At 36.6% G+C, this 12629-nt stretch overlaps 1 protein-coding gene across 1 annotated transcript in view; it reads right to left on the reverse strand.

Moving 5' to 3' along the window:
• Nucleotides 1–2200: 2200 nt before the first annotated feature.
• WDR36 (WD repeat domain 36) overlaps nt 2201–12629 on the reverse strand; it is a 56818-nt gene continuing 46389 nt past the window's right edge. The window contains exons 19-23 of the mRNA XM_075601880.1: nt 11426–11571; nt 9884–10000; nt 9381–9462; nt 8168–8355; nt 2201–3667 (exon numbers count right to left, since the gene is read on the reverse strand). Coding sequence (XP_075457995.1) covers nt 3518–3667; nt 8168–8355; nt 9381–9462; nt 9884–10000; nt 11426–11571 — 683 coding nt within the window. The 3' untranslated portion in view covers nt 2201–3517. The remainder of the gene's footprint in view (nt 3668–8167; nt 8356–9380; nt 9463–9883; nt 10001–11425; nt 11572–12629) is intronic.

Genomic DNA, 12629 nt, shown 5'->3' on the forward strand with positions numbered 1-12629 from the left:
TAATCTAGATACTAAAAGACACAAAAAGACATTAAAAGCAATACTTGTCACATACAACAAACATGTAATATATAAAACAAGTACCAGTAAATGTGTAGCAATATAAACAGCAACATATCTATACAGAAAATTATTTTAAAGGCTCAATAAAAAAATTCTATAAAAAATTAATAGAATGTAGAATACATGGTATATATTGTTATACATCTTAATAAAAATGCAAAATCAATAATAATAAATCATATTGATGAGAAGACCCATTATGAAAATGTAATTGGATTCATGTACACCTATAATCAAAACTTATTTATATAAACTAATAATACTTATAAACAATCCATAATGACTATAATATGGTATGGTATAAACCACTATTAAATAGATAAATGTAAAAACCGTGAAAAATGAATATAATATAAAATAAATGTAAGAAATACTTAATAAAAATATAACCATCTGTAATACAAAATCAAACTAAAAAGTGTTTTAAATCCCACTCGATATTAATCCCAGTGGGATGTAAAGTATTCATAACATGAATCCAATACATTTCCCTAGTGTTGAGTTTATTTAATCTATCTCCACCTCTAGGGTGGATTTTAACATGTTCTAAGGCAGAAAAAGTAAAGTTAGAGATATCGCCAAAACTACACAATGAAAAATGCCTTGACACTGGATGCAGCATATCTTTTTTCAAAATATGTCCAATATGTTCCTGTATTCTTATAGGCCTAATTGAGTTTCTTGGCCATTGATTAAGTGATTATGCAATCACCTGTATGTGCCCGTGCCTACTCATTAAGTTCAACCAATAGTATGTATGGACTCACTATACAAGGATCATCGTGTGTTGTACCAGATACTCTTTGACAAAGTCTCAGGCTGAGACGAAACGCGTCAGAGTTCGCTCTGTAGCACATCTTTTTCAAGTGTATATGCACTAATAAATTACAACCCTTTTATTATACTCCTATGTGTGTGGATCTCCTATCTTCCAATACCTGACGGCAGCAGTGCACCGCCTCCTTGTTCTATTTTTGGTTTCCTTCCCTGGGCTGGAGCACGCTCTTCACTTCCGGTTGAGGGCACCCGACGTCATCGCTGGATTCTGAACGCCGAAGGCCTCGCATGGAAGACAGACCCGTCGTGTCAAGTATGTGAGTGTTTGCGCTCCCTATTTCATCTCCCCCGCACCTCCGCAGTGAGGTTACCGTGTCCCCTTGTGGCTCCGGATGTATGAGGGCAGTGGCGGAGGGTGGTGACACTGTCAGCTGTTTAGGGTTCCTTCTCAGGGGACGCAGCTGGGTTGTGGGTCCACATCCTCCCTACCACATCGTAGCCCCTATCCGTGGCACGCCACGATACAGGGTTCAAGCAGGGTGATCATATGTTTATTCATATTTATTTTTCAATGGGACTCTGAACGGAAGTTGCCTTTATTATTACACAATATATATTTTTCTGGACAATTGATTCTAGTCTCTGCATACAATTTGTAGCATCAGTATTCCTGGGAGTATTTCTAGGACTTCTTTATTTTTAGAAATTACTTTGATTATATTATTGCCAAAGGTTTGTTTGTGTTTTGTGGGTCCATGACATATGGGTCATTTATGAATTACGACTGCTATTCAGCAGACCCTAAAACTCCCTTATTTAACATTTTTCTTCTTGGTTTTCCTTAAAAAAGGCCTAGATTGTTAGAGGTTAAATAAAAAGTACAGTATCTGGAAGCAGGAAAGGCCACGACTCACTGATTGCAATGCCAATTATTTATATATACATAAATGTGAAATGGCTGCACATTAACAGTTCTTTCCTTTGAATCTAAACTTCCAAAACTATCCCCATCAATGGTTGATAAAATAGAATCACCCTAAGCTGCAATTTCCACAACTATAGAATGCTGTAAAATGATGCCAAACCCAACAATTTTAAACACAAAACATTTGAAAATGGAATCTGTACACTTTGTGATGCTTCTTATAGAACAAGGATATTAATCGGCCATCCTTAATTTCTGAAAACAAGTGATAAAAAAATACCAATTTTTTTTGTAGAATGAAACCATATAGATTTACAAATCTACACTTAAACTCGGCTTCAGACGCCAATAATTTTTTATTGACCATGTACTGTAAACTAAATCTTCTTTCCTATTAGACTTTATACTAAAGTAACTTAAAGCTGCAGTTCAGTCTTTTTTTTTTTTTTTTTAATTATTTTTTTACTTCAATAGTTTCATGTGTGCAATCTCTAATTACCTAAAGAACTGTATAGCTGCAGGTCAATTCGTTCTCCATGTATTGATCGGCGAAATTTGGTGACATCATTAGAGAAGGGATATGTTTTTCTTCTGCTTCTGTCTCTCAGTGGAAGCTCATGAATATTCATGAGCACTCGTGCACTGACATGTGCTAGAGGGAGGGCAGGGCTGACAAAGGGGTGTGCCAGGGCATGAAGGGGCAGTGCCTTAGCAAATGCTTGTTAAAATAGAATACAAGAAAATTGGTCTTTCAAAGTTGTTTTTTTAAAAACAGAAAATGCTAAAAGTATTTTTTCTTACTACAGAACTGATTTATTAAAAAAAAAAAAAACACACATGCAGGATATTGACTGAACTGCAGCTTTAATAATCAAACAACTTTTAAATATGAAAACACTTAATTTTGATCTGAGAAATGTGGTGACCAGCATTTGCAACATTGTAAAGGATGCCCATGATTGGTTAGCAATAAACAATTTGCTGGTGTTGCAGCAGTTGGGTTCTGCAAGAATTGTGTAACCATGTGCAGTTTGTAAAAGAGACATTGAATGAAAAGTTAAAAGAGCAGTTTCTTCTACTCTTTCTGCTTGTTTAATTTTTTTAACCACCTTTAGGCCAAACGTCACTATTTTCAACTACAGGGACCCCATGGTTCCAGAGATATTTACCAGTAACGTTATCGGGTTCAAATCTCCCTCTGGGGAAACAAAATGGATGCCATACCTCGGATCAATAGGATGCTGCAACATCGGTTAGCTATTTAAATCCCCTTTAAAAACCAGGAATTAATTCCGGTAACTTCACCAGTATCTCAGGAACCTCTGGGGGGTCCTCAGAAAAGTGTCGTTCAGGTCTGGAGGACCACTCCATTCCAATTCTGTATTGAGGCTCGTGGATGGCCATAAGCCATTGATCAAAAATGGCTAAATGATTAATGATCACAGCCCATCCAGAACGGCTTCTCTCAACATCCATTCATCATACAATTGTAACTAGACATCCAAAATATTAATTTCATTGGCTATACATAATTTACTTATGGAAATTAATAAATGCACCCCGCCACTTTTCAGGCTTAGAGTAAACATTATACCCCATGAAAAATGAACGTAATATTTGAACTCCAACGTGTGGATAATGGTTTACTCTTAAAAAATTCTCATGAAAAAATCTCTTCAGAGTAAAACTAGTGCAAGAGTTTAAATACCAAAATGTGTGCAGAAAGATATGGAAACTAAAAACAGGTATGTCTCATAATAAAGCACTTTTCATGTAATTTAACACACATGAGCTCTGATTGAACAGGGTCTGCAGGTGAAGCCAGGTTTCTTCAAGATGTGCTGATAATGTGGAGATTTCTTCCAAGAGTATCGATTCAGATGAAACAACCTTCAGGTGTAACTGAAATAAAAACAAAAAAATGATTGTATATAACGAAGGATAATGACTGGTCAACATATTAAAAAAATGTATAATTCAATGTGTACAGCACAGAGTACACGTAACGTGCAATACAAACACAAAGCAATCATTGAAACAACGTCACTGAACTTCAAGTGCTTAACTAATATAATGAACCACACGATTATGTATGCTAATGCCGACAATGTATTTTTGTTACTTATCTGGTGACCATATAAGTACTTGCAATTGTTATATTTTGTGTTTTGTTGGATTACAAATAGTCAGCATCAGTTTAACAAACGCTTTTGTTTACCACTGTCACGTACACGCTTGCCAATGGGCGTGTGTGTGTGTGCGCGCTAACCTCAAACTGGCCACCCAGTGTGCCTCCCCCATATTATGCTGACACCACCAAGATTCATTTAAGGGACTACACCTACAAAGAACCCAAATCCCCAAATAAATGCACAAATTAAACAAAAATCCCAAATTAACAAAGCACGGTAATAAACGTAAAACAAGAACAATGCCTCCATTAGGTAAATAGGTTCCATTATAGCCCAAAGACACTACTTATTAAATCCAAAATGTAGTATAACAAAAAGATTACAAAATTACATAAAATCAGTGTTTAAAAAATCATGAGTAAAACAGAAAACCTATGCGATGCCAGAGTCATGTGTAGACACACACACACACTTTTGTCATTTTGTACCTTTTACAAGGGACACTTATGTCCTGGGGCCAAATGTAATCAAGGAGTATAAAACGCTTAATTACTCTCTCTCCCAGCAGTTAGCGAATAGATGGTACCAGCACCATCACAAACCAGGAATCCTCCTAGTCAAATAAACATATTTTGATGTAAAAAAAATTGTAACCTTGAGGATGAAATCCTCTACTTGCTTTAAAGCTGCAGTTCAGTCAATATCCTGCATGTGTGGTTTTTTTTAATAAATCAGTTCTGTAGTAAGAAAAAATACTTTTAGCATTTTCTGTTTTTAAAAAAACAACTTTGAAAGACCAATTTTCTTGTATTCTATTTTAACAGCCATTTGTAAGGCACTGCCCCTTCAAGTCCTGTCACAAGCCCTGGCACACCCCTTTGTCAGCCCTGCCCTCCCTCTAGCACATGTCAGTGCAGCAGTGCTCATGAATATTCATGAGCTTCCACTGACTGACAGAAGCAAATAAAAAACATATGCCAGCTCTAATTATGTCACCAAATTTCACCTATCAATACATGGAGAACAAATTGACTGGCAGCTATACAGTTCTTTAGGTAATTAGAGATTGCACACATAAAACTATTGAAGTAAAAAAATTAATTAAAAAAATAAAATAAAAAAAATAAAGACTGAACTGCAGCTTTAATGTATATCAACTTCTATATCATGACACCAGACACTGCTCATGTTATACATACTTAGCAGAGAAGCTGCTGCAGGCTGTGCACTACTCAAATACTTGTAATTCATTATTAGTCTGGAATAATTAAGGATATACTGTCCTTTTGGTAACCTCTTCGGTTTTTGGTTTTAATGAATTTATAAGAGGGTTTTTGAAGCTTGTCTACCACCAGATAACATCTCTCACAATAACCCATTTGGGTACCTGGAATAAAGTTATCCCGCCCCCACTTTTATCTCATATAAAACAGATAAAGTTAGTTCCTTAATTTAAGATATGTGAAACGGCAGCTTTTATGATACACTCCACTGCCAAAGTAAGATTTAAAAACAAAGTTCTCAAAAGGATAAACCCCTTAGTTGCTATTCTGCACACAAAATTCAATGTTTAAATGGCAAGAGAATGGTAGCGGAGCACAACAAAAGCAAGTTGCGAAGCGTGATTGAAGAGAGATGAAAAAAAAAAACTTTAATTTGCAAAATCTGTACAACGACAGGCAAAAAGTCCTCTAACGTGTTTCATACCGAAGGGTGCTTTGCCTTGTCAATATTTGCATGGCTAGATCATGACAACCATATGGTTCTACAATTAGCTTAAACACCTTTTTGCACCATGTAGGCATTGAATTGAGTGAAATTTAAAAATGCACGTACAAGTACAGTATTCTTTGTTTCCCAAACACATTGAACAACTTTACAAAGTTCACTTCAGTGTAATCTTTGGTAGGTTGGTAATTTGAGCGGAGCGCTGTGTGTCTCGTGAACATGAAAGAAAAAATATATAATAGTGCAGATGGTATAAACAAATGAAGTCTCAAGATGACTCTGCAATGGTGGTACTCACAATTGACAATGTCAATATAAGGCGTATCAGAGACACTTCTCTCTCTGATAGGAGCCCTTTAATGGATTCCCCCTTAGAGTGGTGTCTTGATAACGTATCAGGAAGCTTGTTTGTGGTCAGGGTTTAACTCCCAAGGTTTATGTAGGAGAAAAGAGAGAACGCACAATGGTACAGTATGGTCTAAATAATGTATTAGCAGCAATGAACAAACATATGCATGATGCACTCACATTTCCAATATGTTTTCCGTTCGATTCCTGAAGAAGCCACAGCGAAACGCGTAGAATCGATCTGCTGTGGGAGGTGACTGAGCTGGGGAGAACATTGGAGCTAGGTGCTGGCACGGAGACGGACACACAGGGCAGCTTCTTCCGCCCCAACCCGAGACGTCACAGGACGTGACGTGACGCGGATACACGTGACGCACGCGGAAGCGCTCCGCCGCTCCTGGAGACACCGGCACTCTCTACAACCAGCTGTCCTCTCCCTCGAACGTAAAACATATTGGAAATGTGAGTGCATCATGCATATGTTTGTTCATTGCTGCTAATACATTATTTAGACCATACTGTACCATTGTGCGTTCTCTCTTTTCTCCTACATAAACCTTGGGAGTTAAACCCTGACCACAAACAAGCTTCCTGATACGTTATCAAGACACCACTCTAAGGGGGAATCCATTAAAGGGCTCCTATCAGAGAGAGAAGTGTCTCTGATACGCCTTATATTGACATTGTCAATTGTGAGTACCACCATTGCAGAGTCATCTTGAGACTTCATTTGTTTATACCATCTGCACTATTATATATTTTTTCTTTCATGTTCACGAGACACACAGCGCTCCGCTCAAATTACCAACCTACCAAAGATCTACCTGGACCTGGACAGTCCGTTTAAAGGGTGTAGAGCTGCTTTTCATTTGTTGTATTTCACATCACCATTGTATTCACTTTTATTGGTGGAGGTCATTTATCATATTATATGATATATATTTAAAATTTACATATCACTGTCACTTGCACTGTATAGACCATATATTGTTTCATTTTAGTTTAAGAAGCGCCCGGTTTTTATTCTTGTTTCTGCACTTCAGTGTAATGCCTGGCTCTTGTATATTGGAATGCTAATACATTTCTATTGTGTTTCAGAGTCTGTAAAATATAATACTGTATATAACACCTGACCGTTGTTAAAAAAATTGTTCTTTAGGTACACGTCAAACCAGACATAATCGTGCAAAATATTACAAGCATAGGAAAGGCCAAATTGAAAAAATATTTATTTCAGGAATTTTAACTGTTAGACTGAAACAGCTGGACAGTTAGACTGAAAATCTTGTGGTATAAACATTTTGAGTCAAAACTAAAGCCTACAAATATCCATTGTGAATAGGTAGAGCAAGATTTTCTTGACATGTGACATTTTCCAGCTGTTAAAAAGACAGGATCATTGGTTGTCGTTATTAGTGGGAAACTATGCTTTAGGGTCTGTTCTCCAAGTTTCAAGTCTGTATAATAATACTGTAATAATGTTTCTTATACAGTGATGGCAATGTGCACAGCGCTGTACATAAAGTTTAGTCTGCAATCAAATTTTGCCTTAGACACAGAGAGTTAAAGTGTCTTTCCTGAAGGTCACAGGAGAACCGACACCGTGATTCAAACCAAGTTCACCCACTTTAAAGGTTTGTTGTTTGTTTTCAGACGAATGCATTAAATTCCATCAAGGTAACTAAAAGTGCATCGTTATCAGTGCATTAACTACTTCCCACCACATTTGATAAGGCAGAGTTGATTGCTTGGAGGAGCATAGTTAGACTATTATAGTACTTAATGTTAAGTTTCAAGGGGTAAAGATAAATACGCACAGAATACAATTTTTTTTTAAAACCGTACAAAATAACCAAATAGTGGGTGCAGAAAACTCACCACGGCTGATCAGACGGCAAAAGGACAGTATACCATGAAAACAAAGTTGCACACCAGGTTTTCGGTCTAACGGCAGACCTTTATCAAGGTTTAACATCGATAAAAGGTCCACCTTGGGATTGAAACATTGGAAGATTGATGAATAAACCAACCTTCATTTTGCAAGTAACCCTGGTATGCAACATTTCAAGGGGAAACACCCCAAAATAAACTGAAACTTTAAGAGGCACATTAAATAATATGTACAGCTGCCCAATTTAAAAAAATATATATGTTCAATATTGAAATTGAAAAATAGAACTGTAGGTTTATTCACCTTCAGGAACAAAGCAAGATATGCCTGTGCCAGCTCAAAATCTCTTTTTGTATCCAACATGCTTCTTATCATTCTTAAGAAGCTTAGCATCACCTCTACAGAACCTCCACCCTCTGGAGCAAGATTCCGCAGCTCCGTATCAATACTGGAAGGCCCCATTTCTTTTATTGTTTTTAATGGAATATCATCTGCAAGAAAAAAAAATATATATGTATTTACAGTGGTCGACAAATCACCAAAAAATCTACTCGCCGAACAAAAAAATCTACTCGCCACCTGGTACCACACGTGTGCTGCTTGGGCCAATAGGAGCTCGCCACGATGTTAAATCCACTCGCCCGGGGCGTGCAAATGTATAGGTTTGTCGAACACTGTGTATTTAGATAAATATATACACACATACACTTATTTAATGGAAAGTGTGTGTGTTTAAATATCCAATTATGGCCTTTCGCCCCATTTAATAAGAATTACAAGAACTGCAGGTCAAGCATATGCTGCGCAGATTAAGTTTTAAGGTCTGCAAATCATTTGGCAATGGAGTGGTTAAGTAATATTCTTTTAAGAACGCGGTCTTATCAGACAATGGCCCAGCTGATAGAGTTGGAAGACCAGCGGCCAATTCTTTGAATTTTTGCTTCTTCTGAAAAGCTTATTGGAATTTGCAGGCTTTTATTTTGACATGCATAATTTTTTTTAAAAACAAATCTGTGTGCGCGCGCGCGCACAAAGGAGCTGGGAGTCACTGCACGAAGCAGCGATGCAGAGAGGCTTGGATGCATCCTTCTGCATCTTTGAATTTCCTTGGACATTGCTGGATGAGGCAAATTCAAAGATGATTCATTCAGTAGGTAAAAGGTAGACAGACCAGGGAGAGCTTCTGACCCAAGCCCTGAGTGACCAGGTGCCAAAAACAGATCTCAACTACTCCACTTCACCATTTGACCTAAAACATCTGTTACCTGGTTTCAAATGCTTTTCTTTTAACTTAATAAATTAAAAAAAAAAAAACTTGGAAATAGATTCAAGCATATTAGTCTGCAGAAAGCAGCAGAAAAATAACAGTTTTATAACTGACAAAGGCTTCATTTCCCTCCCTTGTACAAAGCAGCATGGGAGAGTCCATGAAAATAAAACCTAAAAGGTGTCCCCTCCCTGCTCATTTCTGACATATGCAGACATTCAGGTACTGGTAAAATAAGTTTCAACTCACAGTTATGAGGTGCAATGGCTTCTTCAAGCTGGACATGAAAGGTAGATTTTTGTGCAAGAACTCCAAGATTCACTATTTTAGACTAGAACACAAAAGAAGATTGTAATAACATAACACTTATACAACATAATACCACTGCTAAGTTTGGGGACTCTGGTATATTCCTGTACAAAATACAATACAAATGACACTCGTCTTAAGTGGTTGCTTAAAAGGCAACCTTTCAAGCCTATTTGTATCTGCCCATTAGCTAGTAGTAGAGCAATTGTTAAAACCCAGATAATTATTGTATTCTTACCCCCACTCTACAAATATTTCATTATTTTTCAAACCCTTGCATTTTTAACACTATTTAATAGTCCATAGTTACTTCATAATGCAATATATCCGAATATGATCTCTAGGTCTACATGATTATGTCATGGGACATCTTTTCACATTTTTATAGTTAGAAGGTACAAAATAAATACCATATTCATTGTCCCCACATTTTTCTCAATTACCTGTGGTGCATCGCCTTGCACATCAGAAGCAAAATGAGGAACAAGTCCAGGAAGAGTTGGGATGAAAAACGGAGCGGACTTCGGTACTTTCGGTGGCTCTTTGGGTTTATTTCTTTGCTGGATGTTTAAAAAGAAAACAATATGTATACTCAAATTGATCAAAATTAACTCACCTGTGTATTTATGGAAGAACAGCAATATCAATAAACAGCAATGTGTATTTTCATAGAATAACATAATACAATACTTGCAATGTCTATTTGTCCTGTTAAGGAGTACAGGCTGCCAACACTAAATGGGGAGGAGCAATCCCACCATTATTTAATGAGGACCACAAACCAGCTTTCAGAGAGCAATGGTCTGCATGACTACTGTACATTAAACATCATGATCAAAGACTATATGTGACTGAGAAACCAGTAATAAAGCCTACAATCTGATGACAAGCCAGAGAATAATGATTCCCCCAATATTAATAAAGGAACAATCCCACTTAGCGGGCCAAATTTGACATTGACTCTGGCTACATCATATTGTCTTTATTCCCTTACAAAGATTCTATCAACTGTTAAGTGAAAAAAGTACTTATCTACGTCCTACGAAAATAAGTGTTTTTCTTTGCAGTGGGAACACAATAATTATTATTGTACAAGACTTCTCTACTCTACCCTGAAGCATCATTAGGAGAGAAGGGTAACCCTTTCACAAGCAGAGCAATGTGTTGCTAGTCCCTCTGGCAGCAAAAGGGTTAAAGAAATGATTAAAATAGAATTATATTCATCTGATCTAACCGTTAATCAGTGGCATTTTAATTTTTCAATTTTCTCTGGCTGACACGGTGCGAGTGTGTATGTATGTTTAAATGTTTAGAAATACATTTTTGCATACTTGGATAAAGGACATCAACTTCTGTCATAATAGGTGTCTTCTTTATCAAAACCAATGGAGCTGGTGACTAATATTTATGGGTAGCCGCTCTGGAATGTGTAGGGCTATGTATTCCAATGTGGTCATGACAGGCAAGAAGTCTACTGGTTAAGATAAAGGAGACAAAGGTCTTCATCATAAGAACTAAACTAATGTTTCAATATGTATTGGATTACATATCAAACATCAAAATCACAAATTCTGGAGCCAACTTCCAAGTCCATTGATAATAAATAATCATCTTAATTTGTTTTCTAACTATACATTAAACAAACCGCATAATAATGCAACCCTGTACTTAGAGCTGCATAGTACAGCAGTTCAGAAAATCCCAATTCCATGATTTAATTATTGATTTTTTGATTTTATTATTGAGTTACTATGCAAAAATAAATAAAAAATACCTACAGTATGTGCAACACCTTGAGAAATGCAATGGTTAATGTTCAATGCTTAATTAGGGACATATTACAAACACCTTTGTGCTCAAACCGGCTTGTCCTTTTCAAACTAAAAACTGTTTTGTATATTGCATCAGATGTAGGAAATAGTGTAAAATATCACAGTCACAGGAAGTCTAAAAAGTTTTAGCCAAATTAATAAGTGTAATTATACCTTAATGACGTCGAGGTTCAAGAGATTCTTCCACCTTGATTCAGGCAATAAAGATAATGTCACCAACTGCTCTCCCAATTGTTCTGGCGACTCGTATTCCATCATGTCCTCATTAGCAACTTCAACGTCCTCCACCGTGTCTGCATCTTTCATATGAATGTTCAAATTCCCATTATTGAAACAATGTTAGCTACAAAAGGCCAAAACTGACTCCAGGAGCCTGTAGCAGCTTAGTAGATGTCTCATATGACAACACGGTATGAAAGGAAAGATTTCAGCATGTACTGATCAGCTAACGTTTGTTATAAATATGAGATCATTTATTAAAGGAAATGGGATCAATGAACAGATGAGCAAAAACCTCCAGTGGGTCAAGTTATTGTAGGAGTAATTGGGAAATTGCAAGTTCAAGGGTTAGGTTTTGCCATTACCGGCTATGTTTTCCTTTCATTTGTAACAGCCCAGAATTTCCTGATAACATAAATGTTCTCAATAGTTAAGGTCTGCTCTTCTGAAACGATATTTGTATTTTAAGTCAATGTAGAGATAAACCTGTAAACCTTTTAGATCAATGGTAAACCTTTTAGATCTAAACCTTTTAGATCAATGGTGGCACTCATTGGCGTTGCAAAAAATAAAAAATAAATGTATTTACTTCCTTATCTTTTCCTGGCTGGAGGAGCCAAAACGTTGTATATTCTTTATTTTTTGAAAGACCAATGCACGCTCGCATTTTTAAAATCTTTTTCCATCTTATTGATTGTGCACCAGTGAATCTTTTTTTTTTTTGGTGTGTGTGTGTGTGTGTCCTCTACGCCAGGCTTTTGAAACAGCCTGTACAGGTATGCATGCCTAGTGTTGCTAGGCAACCAAAACAGGAAGTGAAGCACCAGTCTATGGAAAGTTGTGAATATAGAGTAATATAAACTCAATGAAATAGTAGCATAAAAGAAAACTATATGGTTAGTCTATTAAAAGTTATTAGATGCACAGAAATATTACATAAATTGATGCTGCCATTAAGCTTAAAGTGCTGTAAGGAAGGAGCTAGTCTGTCTTGTATTTGTATATGTCCAAATGTTGCAAACAAGTGCCTAGGACAACACATCTTGCCATAACCAATATACAGGTACAGCATAATAAATGCAGCCATGTATATACATTATACAAGAAGATGAGAGAACCAGCTTAACGCTATGAATAG

The sequence above is a fragment of the Ascaphus truei genome, chromosome 1 (genome assembly GCF_040206685.1).
Source record: "Ascaphus truei isolate aAscTru1 chromosome 1, aAscTru1.hap1, whole genome shotgun sequence".
Taxonomy (NCBI): Eukaryota; Metazoa; Chordata; class Amphibia; order Anura; family Ascaphidae; genus Ascaphus; species Ascaphus truei.